The sequence below is a fragment of the Dermatophagoides farinae genome, chromosome 4, assembly GCF_024713945.1.
Source record: "Dermatophagoides farinae isolate YC_2012a chromosome 4, ASM2471394v1, whole genome shotgun sequence".
Taxonomy (NCBI): Eukaryota; Metazoa; Arthropoda; class Arachnida; order Sarcoptiformes; family Pyroglyphidae; genus Dermatophagoides; species Dermatophagoides farinae.
This window is the reverse complement of record NC_134680.1, coordinates 5,745,853-5,764,946: the sequence shown is the minus strand read 5'-3', so window position 1 is coordinate 5,764,946 and position 19,094 is coordinate 5,745,853. Positions and strand designations below refer to the sequence as shown.

Genomic DNA, 19,094 nt, shown 5'->3' with positions numbered 1-19,094 from the left:
AATTTTTATTAATTTTTTATTTGTTTGAAAGAAAGCAAAATTCTTTTTTTATTCATTCATTATCAATTTTGTATTCATAAATTACAAAATGTTCAATTTTCGTTCCATAACCATATGTGGTGGTAGATTAACTTCACAATATTCATTCGGTTGATCAAATATATTTTCCGGCATAATCAACTCATCATGACCCAATAATACATCGGACATTAGATTTGAACTTCGAAGGAATGGTAATCGGCCAACATTCGATGCTGCTTTACGTTCACTTAATTGACGAAGTGGTGCCTGAATTCCTTGTACAGAACGTAATATCTGTAAATCACGATATTCTTCACGTGCAAGACGTGTTTTTTCCATTTGTTCCAATGGATGGCCACCATAATTCGATTGACGAATCGATGATGGACTAAATATGAATGGAATTTTTTTAAATTTAAAATCAATTTGATATTGAATGAACATACCCATGAATAAATGTAGATTTTAAAGGATTTTTAAGTCGATCAAATTCATGCTTATTAGCATGATGGCCATATTGAATCATTTGTTCATGAAGATTATTTCTATCCATGATATTATAATTTTTTGGATGATAATGATAATTTTTGTTGAAATTATTATTCGAAACTGTCAAATTATGATTCGATGTAAAAAAAATGAATAAATGAAAATTTGCTTTGTCACCAGCCGTTTAGCAAATGTTCTCAATATGTGGCCATTCATAAATGTGATGATCGAAAATTATTTATCTTTGAACAATTTTCATTCAAAATTAAATTATTTTGGTTTTCAAGATTAATTTTTTTTAATCATATAAAATCTTTATTTATTCATCATTTTTTTGCAATTTTTCATCTGCTTTTCGTTGTTTTTTCGGTAATATACCCATAAGATTGCAAATGATGCCCAACATAATTTCATCGGTACCACCTGCAATTGACATGGCTCGATTATCTCGATACGCACGGCCAATAAGTAAATCTTCAGTGAAACCCATGCCGCCGTAATATTGCAGACATGAATCAATAACTTCGCGGGAAAGACGTCCAGCTTTTAGTTTGGCAATAGATGCTAAATACGTTACATTTTCACCGTTCATCATTTCATCGACAGCACGATAATTAAGCGATTTTAAACATTCAACTTCGGACTGTAATTCGGCTAAACGAAAATGAATATATTGATTATTGATCAATGGCTGATCGAATGTCATCCGTTGTCGACAGTAATCAATAGTTTCTTGGATGGCGCGAAACATACCACTTGTCGTACTGATTGATGCACAAATACGTTCATCTTGAAATTGCAACATTTGATACATAAATCCTAGCCCTTCTTCACCGATTATATTACGATATGGAACACGAACATTATCGAAATAAATTTCTGCCGTATCTGAACAACGTAAACCGATTTTGTTGATTTTTTTCGCCACCGTTACACCGGGACTTTTCAACGGTACACATACTAATGATTTATTTTTATGAACCGGTCCATGACTTGTATTGACCAACATGCACATCCAATCGGCTTGGGCACCATTTGTGATCCACATTTTACTACCATTTATGATTAAATCATCACCATCACGACGTGCATTCGAACGTAATGCAGCTACATCGGAACCACCAGATGGTTCGGAAACACCAACACAGGCAACATAATCACCGGTTAATGATGGTGCAAGAAATTCACGTTTTAATTCATCCGATCCATAATTAACAAGAGCTGGTAAGGCCATATCTGTATGTACCATCAATGCTGTTGGTATACCACCACAATTTATATTGGCCAATTCTTCGAAAAATGCAACCGAAAATGAATAATCCAATCCTTGTCCATTATATTCTTTATATTATGATTGAAAATAATCAGAAACACCATTAATAGTATGTTTTCATTTTCATCATTATTTTTAGTTACTCACCTGGATCACGAGTTATGCCAAATAATCCGGCATTAGCAAATTTTTTAAACACTTCATGTGCTGGAAACATACCACGAGCTTCCCATTCATCTACAAATGGATTTACATCTTTTTCAATTATACGATTACATGTTTTACGTAATTCATCATGTTCAGCTGAAAATGTCAATGTACGTATCGATAATAATGGATTAATAATCGTTTTAGAATGATTTTTAATCCATAATGAATTATTAATTGTTAATTTTAGTAATGTTTTAAACATTGTTTATTATTTTTGTTTGAAAAAAATTTGAAGATCAAGAATTCATCAAAATAAAAATAAACTGACACACACACACATGACGAAAAAATTTCTTTTCAACTATTTTGTATGGGTACAGGTTTTCCCAATAAAAATATCATACAAGGGTACATTAATATCGAACATCGTTTTATCTCTTTAGATTATTATTATTGTTTATTATGAAAAATTTCCAACAAATATTTTGACCCAAAAATCCATGAATTTTTTTTTTTAATAATGTAAATAAAAAGTTTCGTCCTTTGTGAATTGATGGATCACTTGTTGATTTTTGAATTTGAATTTTTTTTTTGGTCACAATTTTGGCACATATTTTCTCGATTCATTGTCTTTTGTTTCGCATTTTATTCAATTCCTTTTCAATTTGATCGATGACATCAGCTTGAATCTGTTCAATATTCCTGTTTATCATATCATCATCATCATCATCAATATTCATTGTATCGTCATCGTAATTTTGGTGTTCAAAATCATTATCATTCTGATGGATGACATGACGATTTTTTGCTTCTGTCATTTTATCTGATTTATGACGACGATTTCGTAGCATTTGTATTTCTTGTTCTCGTTGTTTAATGATTTCAAGGAATTTTTGTTCTTTATGATAATGTTTATCATTCCTTATGAGTCCAGTAAGTTGTGCAAATTTATTTTCAATCTCAATTTGTCGTCGTGTATCCTGTTGCATTTGGTTTGTTTGATTCCAATAATAAAATGCTAATCCAATGAATAAAACAGAAAATATTGTTGCCCACATTCGAAATGTCTGTTCATTTGATTGTAGCTGCCGAATATATTGTCTATCAATACGCTGATCTTCATGTAAATTATCATTATCATGTATAAATTGATCATTTATGCGATTCAAGTTTTTAATCTCTCCATCTTGAACCATTGCTAGTGATCCAGCAGCCAGATTTTGTCTTACTAATGCTGCGTTTTGCTGCTGTTCATTATATAATCGTTCATCTAATATTCGAATCCTTTCAGCATTTTCATTATTATTATTGTTATTACCAAAAAATTGTGCTGCAAATGGAATCAAATGGAGTAATTCTTTGATTTGAGCCATTTGATTGTTCGGATTGTTATTCTGAAAACGATTTCGATGATAGTTTCTATTATTTCGATTGCCAATTGGTGATCGGTTTGATTTAACGATTTTCTGTGATGTTGATCCAGATGATGATCCTGATGAATTTGTTGACATTTTATTATTATAATAATAATAAAAGCAAAATTACACTGAAGTTATATAATCGAAATTATTAAAAAAAAAATTCCGAGCAGAAAATTTTGATGATGGTAAAAAAGATAGTCGCTAAGTAAAAACATAATCCATCAAAATAAATGACGATGTAGTCGATTGCCACAGAAAAGAACGTCTAGTGTCGTCCTTTTTCTGTTTTGCATGTTGCATGATTCATGATTTGTCATAACAACACATGATTGTGTGCACAGACAAATTACTCAATCACAGAAAAGAAAGTGCGCGAGTACTCGCGATTTTGGCGAGTATTTCGGCTATTTTTTGGTGACTATTTGAGTGTATATAGCCGAACAATCGAAATTTTGCGAGTACTCGCATTTTTCGCGAGTACTCGCATTTTTCGCGAGTACTCCGACTATATCCACACAAAAAGTCGCTAAAAAATAGCCGAATACTCGCAAAAATCGCGAGTACTCACAAAGTTTCGATTGTTTGGCTACATACACTCAATTAGTCCAGCAAAATAAAGTGTAAATAGCCTGTTTACACGCAAAAATCGCGAGTACTCGCGGTAATCGTGTGTAAACAAAAGTTTTCGATTGTTTAATTTGATTTCGATGTTTAACATTTTAATTTTTGTTTGGATACGGAATTATTTCGAATCATAAACTAATGGATTAGAATTATGTCGATAAAAATGGTAATTTGGTACAAAACGATCCAACTATTCCAATTCAAAAAGGTCTTCAATGTGATGGAAAAAAGATTTCACATTTCATTTTTCTGTAAGTTGAATATGATATTTTCGTGCAGACATTTATGTTAATAATAATGTTGAATTTTATTTTATTTTAGTATTACGAAGGAAATCTTATAAATTCAAATGGCACATTTGTGCCGGATAATTATGAATTCCCGGTATTTGATGATGACTTAAACGTATTTTTGCTGAATCCGAATTCGATTGCCAGCTTTAAGATATTGAATTCAATTATTCTTTCGATTATCAGATCAATCGTTAAACATATTTGCGGAACAAGTAACGACTGCTTGTATATGACAAGCATTCCTAAAAATACGATGCTCATCATTTTAAATAAAATAGACGCCAATTACCCAATTTTACCCAAAAAATATAATGAACTAAATTGTGATGCAAAAAAATGGAATTTGTATTTCATGTATTTTTTCAGAAATTTGTATGGTACACTTATAAAAATATCAAACGGTCTAATGACCAAAAAAAGAAAGACAAATGAAAAAGAATCCTTTATAAATTAAATTGTATTTTTATAAGTCAATTATAAATAAAATGGTTACATTGTTTGAGCTTAATCGTTCATGACTATCATGATTAAGATAGAACAAGAAAAAGCGATGAGTGTCATACGATATTTTGTCCGAGGTCGACTATAAATTTATTTAATTCTAAGGAAGAACAAAGTGATAACTCTTGGTCATCTGTTGATCAATTCTGTTGTTTTTGCTTTTTGTTTTTAAAACACTCAGAATTCAAAATAAAGAAAATGACAAATTTCCAAACTAACACGACCTGTTCAGAATCGAGAAAATGACAAATTTCCAAACTAACACGACCAGTTCAGAATCGAGAAAATGGCGAATCCAATCTAACACGACCAGTTCAGAATTCAAAATTCAAAATCGAGAAAATAGCAAGTCCAACCTAACACGACCAGTTCAGAATCGAGAAAATGACAAGTCCAACCTAACACGACCAGTTCAGAATTGGTTGGCGATGCTTTATTGATTACTTTCCCAATGATTGTAGTGGTTTCGATTTGCTCATCGCTGTCCACAGTGATATTATGGTCCCACACCACGGCATTTTCTTTTGTCACTTCATCTTGTTCGTTTATTACTGCTGCTGGTGATTTGTCATTTTCACAATTCTAAACTGGTCGTGTTAGTTTGGACATTTGCCATTTTCTCGATTTTGAATTTTGAATTCTGAACTGGTCGTGTTAGTTTGGGAATTTGTCATTTTCTTGATTTTGAATTCTGAACTGTTCGTGTTAGGTTGGATTTGTCATTTTCTCGATTGTCACTGGATAGATTTCAACATCACACATATAATTCAACTTTGATTCAATTTTGTTGGTCATTATTTCGGTCTCATAAAAACCAAACATTTTTCAGAATCGATATATTTGTTTTCACTGGGTACAATCTCATTCTCATTCATTTCATTATATCTTTTGAAAAATATCATGATCATGATTTATAATATAAGATGGATAATGAGTGAAGATGGCAAAGTTACTAAAAAATTTTTCCATCTGTATATGGTCGTAAAATAATTGTTATTGATCTACATTTTGTGTTCACTCAGTTTTTATCGGGACATGGAAAATTCAATGTTTACCTGCATTGGCTAAATTGGCTATCGTTATAAGACGTCTTGTTTTTGTGGTAATACTGCTCAAAGTTCTATTCATCTGATTTGTTTATTTGTGCGGAACGAACTTTAATTGAAAATCAATGTGATGTAAATCTACATGATCTACATGAAGAGAATTTATGTATTTGGCTATAATTCTTTAAATATGATTTTAAAAATTTATAATTTATTTTCTTCCCCCCATTTTTGAGGTATAGGGGTTTTTATTGAATAAATAAATAAATAGCTCGACTTTGAATGAAATAACTGTCCATCAATCAATTAATCCTGACAAATTGACACCAATTTATCAAACAGTGGCGAAAATTCTTTGGCTCAAATCACTAATGATCAATATGTGATAAAGGTCAATTTTTACTTTCCATTGAAATTACATTATAATTTTTTTTCATCAATTTTGCATCTGATATGATAATATCTATCATATCATGAGTGGATTTTTTTATTCATTTTTCATGCTAAGTCTACGGCAAAAATAATGCATTCATTTTGCCGCCAAAAATTTCAACTCAAAGTACAACTAATGGGCAACTGCACATAGTCAAATAGTGGTAGTGCAGCTAACTATTTTCAATGCAAATGTCGCGCGCTTCTTTTCCCCTTCTATTCTCCATACAAATTTGAATTTGATCGTTGGAAAATCGAACATTCGAACTCAACGGTCGTCGAAGACGGTTGTCCTCACTTTGAGCTATTTTTCGTGATCATGTCGTGATATTTTTTCATTTTTTCTATTTTAATCATGGATTTTTGCAGTAAATTTTGGAACAAAGAAATTAATCGATTCAAGATTATCGTTGTTAAAACATATTGCGGTCTAAGATCAAAAATTGGCCCCGAAATCGATGAAGATCGTTTGGTTCGGTCATCATGTAATCATGACTCAAGTTGGCGAACAAATCCAATTTTCGGTGACTATCAAATGTATTTATGACATTTTGTTTTTCATCAAATTGTATTCAATCACATCCTTTTCAAGTTTTCTTTTTCAGAGTCCATTATACTTGATGTATGACAATGTATGGAATTCGGATTAATATGTGAAAACATGGTCAATGAGGTAATTTACATTTTGCCTTTGATTGAAAATGCTAACAATTTTCCTTGTCTTTTGAAGCATAAAATTTTCATTGATGATCAATGATCATTAGAATCATATAATTGGTGCCTTCTTTATAAAAACGATCATGGTAATGATGCCGAACAGTACAAATTTGTTGGTGGATATCTGGTCGCTAACATGGTACAATGTCCAATGAAAAACATCATGTTCATCATCAGGTAACTTTGAAATTTCGCTATCAATCAATGATTCTAACACTTACGTTTCTCAAAAGTCTATTCAGAACATGCCTGCTTTTGATTGAATTGTCGGAACAACTTATCCGGTAAGTCGACATATTCATTCTTCATATTTAATAAAGATTGGTCTATCTTTTTTTATTAGGTTCGTTCCTGAAATTTTACAATCATCAAATTGAAATTCGATTGATGATTATGTTCGAGATCAATTCGGCGGTTCCATTGTTCATCAGCATCCAATTCAAGAATAGTTTGACCATGTTCAACACATGATATCAGGTTAGGCTAGGGTTAGATTAGGCTTAGGAACATGGTCTGATTATTTCCTATTGAATTTGATGCTGATTTAATCTTTTGAATCAATGAAGCGATCGAAAACATGATTATAAGTCGAAGATTCATGGGATGGAACACATATATGAAAATGATCATGGTAAGCAAATGAATAGATTAATTGAACAAACAATTAATATTTATTTTTACTTAGGATCGCCGGCGAACAATTGGGAAATTGAATCTCGAACCACGGATAGAATTTGGACATTGTCTTGGAACATGGACCGCGATTATGGATTTATTTATGTCAAACGGGACAATTAACGTTTTATGGCGCAATTTGGATGTGAAATATGCATGTATTTTATTATTTAAAATTTTTAATAAATTAATATTTCAATAAAATCAATTAAATTTCAATATATATCGATTAAATTAATATGAGGGGTAAAGGGAATGAAAGGGGGGTCAAAATTGCTGCAACAATCGGTGAGCGACACCATCGATGATTTCGATATATCGAAAAAACAATCGGTCAGTCGGGTGGTCGCGAAAATCGCGAGTACTCGCGAAAATTGCGAGTAGACTATCGATATATCGATAGTCAGTCGGCTAGTCGTATGTCGTTTGCGAGTACTCGCGATTTTGGCGAGATTTCAGAACCACCCAAAATCGCGAGTACTCGCTGGCAACCACTTTTTTTTCTGTGATTGCTCCTTATTCATGATGATGGTATTTGGGGTTATTATTATCATTACAAACACAGAATCAAAAGTATGGAGGCTAATTTGTCATCACCATCATTTTCATTACGATCTATTTATATAACGACAAATTTTTTCCAATATTTTTGGCCCAATAATTTTACCACAAGATTTCTTTTAATCTGTAGTACATCGGTCATTGTTGCCACAGTCATTTGGTACATTAAAAAACGGCCAAAATCATCAATAGCTGAGACAAATGAAAACGATAATAATCATGAAATAACAACAACAATGAATGAACAACAATTGACAACAATGGCCATTACTAATATAAATGATTCAGAAGATGATTTTGAACATGTTGATTGTAATAATGGTGCCTTATCGATAGCTGATCCATCGGCATCAAATTTTTCCTTGAATCCATTTAAAATAGTGAAAAATGTTTTGCAAAATTCATCAAAAAAACGATCCGATAAACAATTGGATAGAATTCGAAAACAAAATCAACAAATGAAGGATGAATATGAGAAATGTCGTCAAGAATTGGATGAAATATTCAACCGTGGTCATCAGGAAAGTCGTCAAATTTTAAAATCAGTTGCCAATGGTTTTCGTGAACGTAATCCGCATCTATTACAACCAAATTGTAATAATTGTGAACAAAATACCGAAATAGAGTTGGCATTCGATGCAAGTGAAACAATGTTTATCGATTCTGACAAGAAAAATCATTGAATTGAATTGAGACTAAAATTTCAGAAAAAAAACAAATTGGTTCGAATCATCAAAGTAAATTATAAAACAGTGATATACAGTGATGGATAAATTTAAAAAAAAAAAATTTTTTTCACAAAATTTATCTAAACAATAAATTGATTTATCTTTATTGTGTTGTATGTGTTATCAATATTTTTTTCGGTAATAAAATTCTTGTTTTTTTTATAATAATAAAAAAAATCCTAAAAAACAAGCACGAGTCTAGATTCAATTATCCTTTTCCATCATAAATTCTAAGACGAGTACAAATCTTTGAAATCATAGCATTGTTTTTCGATAATGGTCATGGGAAATATTTTGGAACGCCAACATTCAAAATCATCATCAACATCAACATCGAAATCGGCTGATACGATCAAAATGGAAATGGATTCGAAATCGATTCCAGCGATGATCACAACAACAACAACGAAATCGAATACAAAACGTTCAATGAGTCATGATAGTGAACGAATGGATAATAATATGAATATGAAACAATTAATTTCGAATTCAAATGAACATCATCAATATGAACGACAAGCTGTTGAAAAATTTCAGAAAGAAATTGATGAATTACAAAGACAATTTGATCGTCTAAATCGCTTGGAAAATAAACAACGACAACAACGACGACGACGAAATTCATTGCCAACGAATCGTTATCGAAATGAATATTCATCACAATTATTCTATGAAATGGCCGATCATTCAAATACTAATAATAATAATTTCAATGAATTTCAATGTCAAATCAATGAATTGGAAAAACAATTGAACATGTTGGACGCGATAAAATAATTAATTAGAATGTATAATCAAGAAATTAAGAGAAACAAAAAAAAAAACAATGTTTGAATTGAAATTTATTTTTCTGTTAATTTTCTTATTATTAGCCAAATAAATGTGGCAATTATTATGGTCATTAAATTAAAAAACATCATGCCCATCATTGATGAAATTGGGATGTTTGAAATCGAATCGTGCACTGATTGAATATTTTTTTCTTCACTTTTTGATTGTCGCAAATGTTCAATTATCTTGGTCAGTTGTTTATTTTCGTCCATTTTATTGGTTAATAATTTTTGAAAATAACTCATTTTTTCTGTAAATTTTTCTACAATCACTTCACGTTGAAATTCGTTTAATTCTTTTTCTCGTTGAATGTCATTTTCATGTGTTTTCGTTTTCTGATAAAAAACAACGCCCAAAAACAACAATATAAATAATGTGATTGCAAAAAGTGATGAATAATTCTTCTTTTCTATTTCTGATTGTTTTAATTTAGCATCCAATAAAACAGCTCGATCATTAACTTGATTGAGTGTATTTTCAAATTGTTCAGTAATTGTAGTTATTCGAGATTCATGTTGTTTATTCATATCATCAATTCTTTTTTCTGTTGATTTTTTCAAATCCTCAAAATCCTTTCGATTTTTTTCCAATGTTTCTTGCTGTTCTTTGATTATTTCTTTGCTACATTATTATTTACAAAATTGTTTAGAAATTATGAATTGAATTTTAAAATTACTTACGAATTTCCACCACCCATTTTCTTGATTCTTTTGGTAAGGTCAACGTAGTTTTCAAAAACCAAAAAACAAACAATATACATGTACACTCATAGACAGAACACAGACACACACAATTATGCATATGAAACCAATATTGGCAGATATTTTTTTTTTTTTTTTTGCATAAAAAAGACGTAATCTTAATTTTTGGTAAAGTTTTTTCTCCAATCATCACATATTATTTAAGAAAAAATTCCAATCAATTTTAATCAGTTTTATTACAAACTCATGATCGATATAATTTTGATATAATACAATCTTGATTTCCATTATGCTAATGTGTGATGTGATTTGATTCAATCATGTCTACCATTTACTCATAAAGAGAATATAAAAATATACAAAGATTTTGAATGAATTATAAAGTCGGAAAAAAATCAAAAATCATGATGATTATCCTTATCGAATTCGGGGAAAGATTATTTTTTTTCATACAAATATATCTCGGCGTTATAATAAATTGCATATAAATACCCCATTAACGATTTGATTGTTCAAATATATTTGAATTTTAAAATTGTTCAGACATGTTGTTGTTGTCTAAAATGTTCAAAATGTTGATGATAGTTTTTGTGCTGTTGTCATTAACGTATGTTTTTTGTTTTGTTTTGATTATTTTATTTTGTTTTTTTTTACATTTTGTTTTTTTGTTCATTCACTTTTCAGTATTGTTGTAGATGCAAATAATAATATTGTAGAAAATCTATTCAATAAGAATGATTTGAATGAATTGAAAACCGTTAGACCAAAATTTAAAACATCTGAACCGATCATTGTTAATGCATCGATATATGTAATGGATATTGGATTGATATCGACAACAAATTCAATGGATTTTATGATTGATTTTTATTTTCGACAAAAATGGAATGATCCAAGATTAGCTTTCATTCAAAACGATGTTGATAATGATAATGAATATATTGTATTATCATCGAATCAAATTGAATTAATTTGGCGTCCAGACACATTCATTTCAACAGCAAAACAAATTGATGAACATGAACAGAAATCATTTAGCAACAATGGTAATCGTTTTGTACGTATTAATAGAAATGGTGATGTATTCTATAGTCATCGATTATCGGCAATAGTAAATTGTGCCAATCGCATCAATTATTTTCCATCTGATCGTCCTGTTTGTGTTATGAAATTTGAAAGCTGTATGTATTCCTGTTCTTTGTGAATTTTACCTTTGATCAAATTTTTTCTTTAATTGATTATTTTCACATATTAGATGGATATTCAACCAAAGATATTGAATATGGATGGATTAAGGATGGTGCACAGATTACATTGGCACCAAAATCATTGATTGGTTTTAAAATCATTAAAAACAATGACAATAATGGAATTGAATCCGATGATGAATGGATAACATTATCAACAGGAACATATAGCCGATTAATTGCCAGAATACAATTACAACGTAAATGTGGTTATTATATGTTCCATATATATTTACCGGCCATTATGCTTGTAATACTATCATGGATGTCATATTGTATTGATCCAATTGAACGACCAATAGCACGAATGATAGTCGGTATATTTACATCATTAGGCATATTAATATTAATGTTTGGTGTTACATCATCATCAATTTCAAGACCAGATCAATATTCATTAACGGCATTGGATATCTATATATTTGTTTGTATGTTATTAATATTCATTGCATTCATATCGGCTGTATCAAGCTGCCCGAACAATGAATCCGGTAAATCATATCAATTGGAACAAGGACAAATTGTACGACAAAATTCAATGCATCGTTATACAAGAATTGTATTGCCAATTGTATTCATTTTATTCAATCTATCATATTGGTTAACATTATGGTTGGCCAATAAATAATGTCGTTAAATAATCATCATTAAATTTATTTTCACAATAAAAAAAAATTTTTGAATATAATAATTATATATAGATGGAAGCTGATGCCTTACATAAAATGAAATCGCAATTGATTGATTGATTGATTAAAAATCGATGATTGATATAATGTGAAATATGAAGAAAAAATAATAATAATCATTCCCTATCCCATCACAAATAAATAAATCAAATCAATGAGAAAAAAAAATTTGATTCAAATCGCAAACTTTGTATTTTTCTCCGTTTGTTTGTTTGTTTGTTCATAGACAACAAACTGTTGCCGTTCATTCTTTTTTGCCTGATAGACGATCTTCAAGTTTTTCGACGATTGCATCCATAAAATCCATCGTATTTAAATAATCACCTTCGCCGACACTAGATAAAAAGAAAAAATTAGACATTAGACATGATGATGATAAATTTGAATGATGATGATTGATTAAATCGAAAAGAAAAATTTTGATTTATCAAAAAAAAACATGTATTGCACCTAGAGGAAGTATAGCCGATATTTACGATTTACAAATCATGATCGACATACAGAAGGTGTGCAATTGATTTTGGACATTGATTTTCCTCTATTTAGCATTCACTTATATGCTATATAATATTTATGAGCATAATGAGTGTCAAGATTAGAGGATAGAATTTTGAATGATGAAAAAGAAAAGAAAAATACATACTTTTTTAGACCATGTATACAACCAGCTAGATCTTTAGTCATTTGTCCATCATCAATAGCATCGATACATGCTTTTTCTAAATTTCGTACAAATCGTTTCAATGGTTGATTACCATCCAATTTAGCTCGATGTTCAAGGCCACGTGTCCAGGCAAAAATTGATGCAACCGGATTCGTGGATGTTGGCCGTCCTTTTTGATGTTCACGATAATGACGTGTAACGGTTCCATGTGCTGCTTCCGATTCAATTGTTTTACCATCCGGACAAACCAATACAGATGTCATTAGACCTAAACTACCATAACCTTGTGCAATCACATCCGATTGTACATCGCCATCATAATTTTTACAAGCCCATACAAATCCACCATTTGATTTTAATGCCTGTGCAACCATATCATCGATTAATCGATGTTCATACCATATGCCTAATGAATCAAATTGTTCACGATATTCTCTAATGGATCATTAGAAAACAAGAGATTAATAAACAATTCAAATATGAATCAATCAATTGAAAATTACTTTTCATAAATTTCTTGAAATATATCCTTGAAAAAACCATCATAACGTTTTAGGATTGTATTTTTAGTGCTTAAATATAGTGGCCATTTTTTCATCAATGCAAATTGAAAACAGCAATGAGCGAATCCAATTATGGACTAAATAAGTTAAATTGATTGAAATATCAAATATTTTTTCGAACAATGAACATACATACCTCTTTGGTATTATACATGGACAATGAAACACCACCCGATGCTGTTTTATTTTCAAACGTATAGACTAAATGTCGTTGTTCTTCACCAGCCACATCACCATCACCAGATGGTCGAAAAACTAATTCAACCGTACCCGGTCCATCAATAACAATATCCGTACATTTATATTGATCACCAAATGCATGACGTCCAATCGTTATTGGTCTAGTCCAGCCAGGTACTAATCTTGGTATTGATTTACAAATAATTGGTTCACGAAATACTGTTCCACCAAGAATATTTCTTATGGTACCATTAGGTGATGGCCACATTCGTTTTAATTTAAATTCTTCAACTCTTGCTTCATCCGGTGTAATTGTAGCACATTTAATGCCAACATTATGTTTAAGAATGGCCATTGCTGCATCGAATGTAACCTGATCATCAGTTTGATCACGATATGGCAGGCCAAGATCATAATAAAGACATTCAAGATCTATATATGGAAATATTAACTAAAGTTTAAGCAAACGAATTGTTAGCCGATTGAATAATTATAATTTTTGATTTTATAATACAAACTTTATCTTTAATTTTTTCCCAAATAACTCGTGTCATTTCATCGCCATCCATTTCAACAATAGGACGTTCAACTTTAATACGTTGTCCATTCGATACATATCGATGTTGATCATTAATTATTGATGATGATGTTGCCGGTAATTGTTGCCTAAATACGGTGGTTAATAATGATGATTTCGACAATTGTTGCAATAATGACTGAACCCGTAGCATTTTTTTTCACTTTCCTTTCGTAATTTATAAAATAAATTAAATTTTTTTACCAGAAAACCAAACTGGAATGACTATCGTTTGTGTTGTTGGTGGTGATGGTTTTGTTCAGGAATGGTGGTCGAATTTTGAACGTAGAGATCTAGAGTTCAAAAAAAATCAAAATCAAAATCAAAATACAAACACACACGAACACAGGAAAAAAACGATTGATAATAAATCAGCAAAAAAAACGACTGATTAGAACAAAACAATACCCGATGATTTTTTGTTTTTACTGTTGCAATCTATACTTTGTACTTCGAAATCGTATTTATATTTGAATGAATGAATGAATTTTATTTTTGTACCATTTAAAAGGATCACAGCTTTATATATATGGCGATAAGTGGATAGGAAAATAAAAAAGTTTTGTTTTTGGTTTTACATTCGATCAAGAAAAGAAAATTCAAATAGAAAAAAATTCAAGTTTGATGATGATGATGACGACCACGTTGTCGTGTATATTGTATCTGCAAAATGTATGTGTATGTGTGATGGACAATGAAACTTTTCACTTTTCGGTGTGGAATCCTTTTTATGGTTGGCTACACTTGCATGCTGAATAGCATTTTTTTTTTTTTTTTTTTGAGCTTTTGGAAATAATACCGCCTGCAGTTTTCCGAAATATATTTGGTATATACTTTGACATCCTATACTCTATGAATTGCTTCAAACATGTGATAATTTTGAATCTAGAAAAATTTTTTGTTTTTTTTTTTTAAATTAAAGTTTGGATTTTCGTATCAATCAAACTCAACTCAACTCGATGATGATGATGATAATGATTCGACAAAGTCAATTAAAATCATATGGATTGAGTTTTAGAAATATACAAAAATTTCTTCAATTTCGAACCTTATTATCATCATCATATTCATGTGAAAATGAATGGGCTAAACGTTTGGAACAGGATGATACATTGAAACATATTTCTACGGGTAAAATTTTTTTATTATATTGTATTATATAAATGATTTATAAATAATATACTTTAATCTTGTATAATAATAGAACGATATTTTTTCGAATTAAATCAAAAATATCAACAAAAGAAACCGGTAACGGCAATCGATGTGGATATTTTTATCAATTCACTTCATCGGCCAGAATCTCAAATCGAATTGGAACATATTCTAAGACGATTTCGTCAGACACCAAAAACGATTGATACACTTGAATCTACTCATCATGCTACATGTCGATTCTATATTGGACAACAGAAACGATCAGAATTGATTCAGATTCTTAATAATCGTGTAGAATTTGGCATTTTTCCCGATCATTTTATCAATAATATTCTATTGGATCAATCTATACGAGCAGAAGAATGGCCACAAGCATTTGATGTTTTACGTTTAATGATGTTACAGGAAGATTCTGGTAATGATATCACGAAAACATTGGCATTTTTTGTTCTAAATCGATTATTGATCGATCATCAATATGGTTCACTAGAACCAATTGATCAAGAGGAAAAATCAACAGAAGAATCAGCTGCTGCTGCTGATGATGATGACGATGAAATCGAATACATTCGTATTCCATATCTAACAAATCCATATTTTGATGATCATTTTGATCTTAAAAATCGTAATCACATATTTGGTAAATGTCTCTATTTTTTCGGAAGAGAATTGGAAAAATTATCTCTCGAATCGGATGAACAATTAAAATTGGCCCATACATCAATGGTGATTGGTTTGATTTATTATCAAAAATGGGATCGATTATCACGATTATTTGATCGTATTGCAAAAGAAGGAAAATCTTTGACCATTACAGCTGAACCGTTGAAAGTTATTGATAAACATTTTGAATTATTTAAAATGAACGAACTTGAAACGGTTAAATCTCATATAATTGAATCGATTCAGAATGATGATCAAACTTCAACAACAATATCAATGTTGATTGATAAACGAATTGAAACATTGCCGAAATTAGAACAATCTGATATTTCATGTCAACAGGAATTGTTTGTAGAATTTCAGAAAAACCGTCGTAAAGTTTTAGATGAACAAATGGATCGTTTATTACGTGAACGTCGACGGCAAGAAATTGAACAAAAACAACAAGAATTTGAACAGAAAAAACGTTTATATTATTTTTTTGAAAATTTTCCAAAACATGAAATTGATTTTAATGATGCAGAAAAACGTATAGCAGAAATTCGTTCGAAAACAGTGGTCGAAGAAGATTATGTACCACCGGAACGATATTGATTTCGAATTCGAAATAGAATAAAATGAAAATAATCTTTGTATAGTAGAATATATAAATTATAAAAATTTTTTAAGATAATCTAAAAATGGTCGCATATTTTCATGTACAATTATTATACATGGATTTTGTTTACGAATTGATTTTGATCTGGTTTGTTGTTGATATTGTTGCCATATATGTGATAATAATGAATACAATGATGAATCATGTCGAATACATTCAACAGCAATTGATTCATCGGATAAAATATCGATAATTGAATCTAATATTTCGGCTACAAATATCAATGATGAATGATGATTCGAATCTAATGACACAGAATTCAATATAAAACGAATCCATTCAACTATCATTGATGATGTTTGTGTTGTTTTTATAGATTTTTGTAGATGTTCAGAAATAATTTTAACAATATTAATTTTCATTTCATAATCACCGCCATTATTTGACCATAATGTTTTCAATTGATTCAAATTATCCATTGTTAATCTATTGTTTGTATCGGGAAATTTTTGCACAAATTGTCTGATAACATTTATAGCTTCTTTTTGTACATCAAACGATATTCGTTGGATTCGCTGTCGAACATTATCATCATCATCATCCATTTTATCATCATCAAATGCAATCTGATAGACAATATTCCATGCTCTATCAATTTCATTCATGGTCAACGATAAACATGAATGATGGCCAATTAGATTATGTAGTAAGGTTAATGATGTCATTAGATAATTATCCATTAGATTGGCGATTTCCTGTCCATACAAATGATCAGTTTGTATTCGAAATGGTATGTTTGATAATTCATTTGAAATTATCGATAATATTGATTGTTTTTGAATGATTTGTTGTAAAAATGGAGCAATTTCCGATGTCTCGACATCTTCTTCCATCATTTCTTCATCATCATTGTCTAATGATAAACTAGTCATGTTGGTAAGCCATTCAAAACAGAATTGTTTACAACATAGATAAAATCGTAATTCCTGATATAATGGATACATTTGTTGTAATTGTTGCATTTCGCTAGACAAATCATCTTCGATTTGTTCGATAAATTTTTTAAATTTTTCATTCATCACATTTTTACGGAAAATTTGTTGAATTATTTGATCTAATTGCACAAGAATCGATTCAGTAGGTGATGATGATGTAGGATTAATATCACTGCATGACATTTGAAGCAAGAGACATTTGAGATAAAGGTTTCCAGTTGATGTCGATGGGGGGTCCGTATCGATCGGATTCATCGATTCTAGCAGATTATTTAGATCATTAAGCGCATCATTTAATTCAAAACGTTGAATAAATCGACATCCACGACGTTCATCGATAATCAATGATAATAATTGAATGGCAGCTATTGTCAGATTCATACGATCCAGATCATTCAATTTGTAAAGGTTTATACATTTGAACAGAATTTTTTGCCATCCATTAAAACCGATAATCGAATCGATCGTATCGGGAACTTGATCACTAGAATTTGTTTGAGAAAATAAAGATATAAAAGATTAAATTAGTTTATTATTATTATAATGAACGGGTTGGAAACTATTCGTTTAATTAAAGAAAATAAACTAACCAAATACTTGATAGAAGATTAAAAGCATCGATAAAAATGGCCAAAGTGGAAACTTTACGATTTTTACCACTCATTTGATCCACGTTTAATGGTAATAAAAATTTATTAAAAAAATCAAGAATAGCTTCGGGAATTCGAATATCCGATGTGGCCATTTGTTTGATGATTGATTCATTTAATGTGCTTAGATGACAGAGAGCATCGATCGTACTGAATCGAACATTTTCCACTCGATCACATATCATTGTTCGTAGCTGTTGAAGAAGTTTACGAAATTCATTGGTTTCATTGAATTTTTCCAATGATATACGTTCATTTGTCATATATGTGATTACCATATCGGTACCGAATGATCGTTCAGTTGGCCGATCAGTATGTAATTGTTCCAGAATATTGTTCAATAATTCTTTGTTTCGTAATTCCGATGATGATTCAATAACATTTCTAGTTGGCCGTGAATATGGTGCAATAAGATGTGCACGATTGAAACGTTTTGTAACAATTTTTGACATATTTTTTCACCATGGAAAATGTGTGTATCAACAAAATTAAATCGAAAAAAATAAAAAAAAATCCACGTGCACATAACATCACAACGTGTTTACATCATAATACATACAAGTCCGGAACAGGCGCTTCGCGCCAAGTATCAAATATGTTAACACAGTGCTAGCTTTTGCGAGTATTTCGGCTATTTTTATTTATTT

General features: G+C 30.4%; 8 protein-coding genes and 1 long non-coding RNA gene across 11 annotated transcripts; 4 read left to right on the top strand and 5 right to left on the bottom strand.

Moving 5' to 3' along the window:
- Positions 1 to 2: 2 nt before the first annotated feature.
- On the bottom strand, positions 3 to 705 carry Pomp (proteasome maturation protein). Its single transcript, XM_047053585.2, has 2 exons — positions 468 to 705; positions 3 to 409 (listed from the first exon to the last, which is right to left on the bottom strand). Exons 1-2 carry the CDS (start codon positions 572 to 574, stop codon positions 82 to 84), a joined length of 435 nt encoding a protein of 144 aa, XP_046909541.2. The 5' UTR covers positions 575 to 705; the 3' UTR covers positions 3 to 81.
- A 97-nt stretch (positions 706 to 802) lies between these two features.
- Positions 803 to 2,324, bottom strand: LOC124490987 (putative acyl-CoA dehydrogenase 6). Its single transcript, XM_047053572.2, has 2 exons — positions 1,931 to 2,324; positions 803 to 1,851 (listed from the first exon to the last, which is right to left on the bottom strand). The coding sequence occupies exons 1-2, from the start codon at positions 2,193 to 2,195 to the stop codon at positions 830 to 832; spliced, it is 1,287 nt and encodes a 428-aa protein (XP_046909528.1). The 5' UTR covers positions 2,196 to 2,324; the 3' UTR covers positions 803 to 829.
- A 38-nt stretch (positions 2,325 to 2,362) lies between these two features.
- Positions 2,363 to 3,675, bottom strand: LOC124490989 (uncharacterized). The gene has a single exon (XM_047053575.2). The coding sequence runs from the start codon at positions 3,442 to 3,444 to the stop codon at positions 2,557 to 2,559; it is 888 nt and encodes a 295-aa protein (XP_046909531.2). The 5' UTR covers positions 3,445 to 3,675; the 3' UTR covers positions 2,363 to 2,556.
- Positions 3,676 to 3,833: 158 nt separating this feature from the next.
- LOC124491019 (uncharacterized) lies at positions 3,834 to 4,779 on the top strand. The gene is made up of 2 exons (XR_006958911.2): positions 3,834 to 4,229; positions 4,300 to 4,779. It is a non-coding gene; the product is annotated as an uncharacterized LOC124491019 (long non-coding RNA).
- A 1,543-nt stretch (positions 4,780 to 6,322) lies between these two features.
- On the top strand, positions 6,323 to 9,121 carry LOC124499855 (uncharacterized). Of its 2 annotated transcripts, none has more exons than XM_075730817.1 (6): positions 6,323 to 6,787; positions 6,856 to 6,923; positions 6,981 to 7,144; positions 7,201 to 7,251; positions 7,311 to 7,598; positions 7,653 to 9,121. In XM_075730817.1, the coding sequence occupies exon 6, from the start codon at positions 8,218 to 8,220 to the stop codon at positions 8,884 to 8,886; it is 669 nt and encodes a 222-aa protein (XP_075586932.1). In that variant the 5' UTR covers positions 6,323 to 6,787; positions 6,856 to 6,923; positions 6,981 to 7,144; positions 7,201 to 7,251; positions 7,311 to 7,598; positions 7,653 to 8,217; the 3' UTR covers positions 8,887 to 9,121. The 2 variants fall into 2 exon arrangements, with proteins under 2 accessions (XP_075586932.1, XP_075586931.1); XM_075730816.1 differs by having other exon boundaries at positions 6,843 to 6,923.
- A 660-nt stretch (positions 9,122 to 9,781) lies between these two features.
- Positions 9,782 to 12,385, top strand: LOC142597511 (gamma-aminobutyric acid receptor subunit beta-like). The gene is made up of 3 exons (XM_075730815.1): positions 9,782 to 11,070; positions 11,148 to 11,644; positions 11,719 to 12,385. Exons 1-3 carry the CDS (start codon positions 11,009 to 11,011, stop codon positions 12,336 to 12,338), a joined length of 1,179 nt encoding a protein of 392 aa, XP_075586930.1. The 5' UTR covers positions 9,782 to 11,008; the 3' UTR covers positions 12,339 to 12,385.
- LOC142597509 (isocitrate dehydrogenase [NADP], mitochondrial-like) lies at positions 12,344 to 15,140 on the bottom strand. 2 transcript variants are annotated; one of them, XM_075730812.1, is made up of 6 exons: positions 14,792 to 15,140; positions 14,325 to 14,676; positions 13,763 to 14,257; positions 13,567 to 13,703; positions 13,043 to 13,498; positions 12,344 to 12,734 (listed from the first exon to the last, which is right to left on the bottom strand). In XM_075730812.1, the coding sequence occupies exons 2-6, from the start codon at positions 14,535 to 14,537 to the stop codon at positions 12,644 to 12,646; spliced, it is 1,392 nt and encodes a 463-aa protein (XP_075586927.1). In that variant the 5' UTR covers positions 14,538 to 14,676; positions 14,792 to 15,140; the 3' UTR covers positions 12,344 to 12,643. The 2 variants fall into 2 exon arrangements, with proteins under 2 accessions (XP_075586927.1, XP_075586928.1); XM_075730813.1 differs by having other exon boundaries at positions 14,885 to 15,025.
- On the top strand, positions 15,049 to 16,885 carry LOC142597510 (uncharacterized). Its single transcript, XM_075730814.1, has 3 exons — positions 15,049 to 15,209; positions 15,273 to 15,514; positions 15,588 to 16,885. Exons 2-3 carry the CDS (start codon positions 15,343 to 15,345, stop codon positions 16,796 to 16,798), a joined length of 1,383 nt encoding a protein of 460 aa, XP_075586929.1. The 5' UTR covers positions 15,049 to 15,209; positions 15,273 to 15,342; the 3' UTR covers positions 16,799 to 16,885.
- Positions 16,655 to 19,030, bottom strand: LOC142597508 (uncharacterized). The gene is made up of 2 exons (XM_075730808.1): positions 18,388 to 19,030; positions 16,655 to 18,281 (listed from the first exon to the last, which is right to left on the bottom strand). The coding sequence occupies exons 1-2, from the start codon at positions 18,897 to 18,899 to the stop codon at positions 16,856 to 16,858; spliced, it is 1,938 nt and encodes a 645-aa protein (XP_075586923.1). The 5' UTR covers positions 18,900 to 19,030; the 3' UTR covers positions 16,655 to 16,855.
- Between the last annotated feature and the right edge of the window lie 64 nt (positions 19,031 to 19,094).

What these genes read in the sequence shown, in the direction of transcription:
- LOC142597508 (XM_075730808.1), bottom strand. Translation starts at nt 18,899, where the DNA reads ATGTCAAAAATTGTTACAAAACGTTTCAATCGTGCACATCTTATTGCA. An exon ending in AATCTTCTATCAAGTATTTG is followed by an intron (nt 18,282 to 18,387) that starts GTTAGTTTATTT and finishes AACAAATTCTAG; the next exon opens with TGATCAAGTTCCCGATACGA.
- LOC124499855 (XM_075730817.1), top strand. Translation starts at nt 8,218, where the DNA reads ATGGAGGCTAATTTGTCATCACCATCATTTTCATTACGATCTATTTAT.
- LOC124490987 (XM_047053572.2), bottom strand. Translation starts at nt 2,195, where the DNA reads ATGTTTAAAACATTACTAAAATTAACAATTAATAATTCATTATGGATT. An exon ending in TGGCATAACTCGTGATCCAG is followed by an intron (nt 1,852 to 1,930) that starts GTGAGTAACTAA and finishes CATAATATAAAG; the next exon opens with AATATAATGGACAAGGATTG.
- LOC142597509 (XM_075730812.1), bottom strand. Translation starts at nt 14,537, where the DNA reads ATGCTACGGGTTCAGTCATTATTGCAACAATTGTCGAAATCATCATTA. An exon ending in GGGAAAAAATTAAAGATAAA is followed by an intron (nt 14,258 to 14,324) that starts GTTTGTATTATA and finishes CTTAAACTTTAG; the next exon opens with TTAATATTTCCATATATAGA. An exon ending in TTTCAAGAAATTTATGAAAA is followed by an intron (nt 13,499 to 13,566) that starts GTAATTTTCAAT and finishes ATGATCCATTAG; the next exon opens with AGAATATCGTGAACAATTTG.
- LOC142597511 (XM_075730815.1), top strand. Translation starts at nt 11,009, where the DNA reads ATGTTGTTGTTGTCTAAAATGTTCAAAATGTTGATGATAGTTTTTGTG. An exon ending in TTTGTGCTGTTGTCATTAAC is followed by an intron (nt 11,071 to 11,147) that starts GTATGTTTTTTG and finishes TTCACTTTTCAG; the next exon opens with TATTGTTGTAGATGCAAATA. An exon ending in TGTTATGAAATTTGAAAGCT is followed by an intron (nt 11,645 to 11,718) that starts GTATGTATTCCT and finishes TTCACATATTAG; the next exon opens with ATGGATATTCAACCAAAGAT.
- Pomp (XM_047053585.2), bottom strand. Translation starts at nt 574, where the DNA reads ATGGATAGAAATAATCTTCATGAACAAATGATTCAATATGGCCATCAT. An exon ending in AAATCTACATTTATTCATGG is followed by an intron (nt 410 to 467) that starts GTATGTTCATTC and finishes ATTCATATTTAG; the next exon opens with TCCATCATCGATTCGTCAAT.
- LOC124490989 (XM_047053575.2), bottom strand. Translation starts at nt 3,444, where the DNA reads ATGTCAACAAATTCATCAGGATCATCATCTGGATCAACATCACAGAAA.
- LOC142597510 (XM_075730814.1), top strand. Translation starts at nt 15,343, where the DNA reads ATGATGATGATGATAATGATTCGACAAAGTCAATTAAAATCATATGGA. An exon ending in ATTGAAACATATTTCTACGG is followed by an intron (nt 15,515 to 15,587) that starts GTAAAATTTTTT and finishes GTATAATAATAG; the next exon opens with AACGATATTTTTTCGAATTA.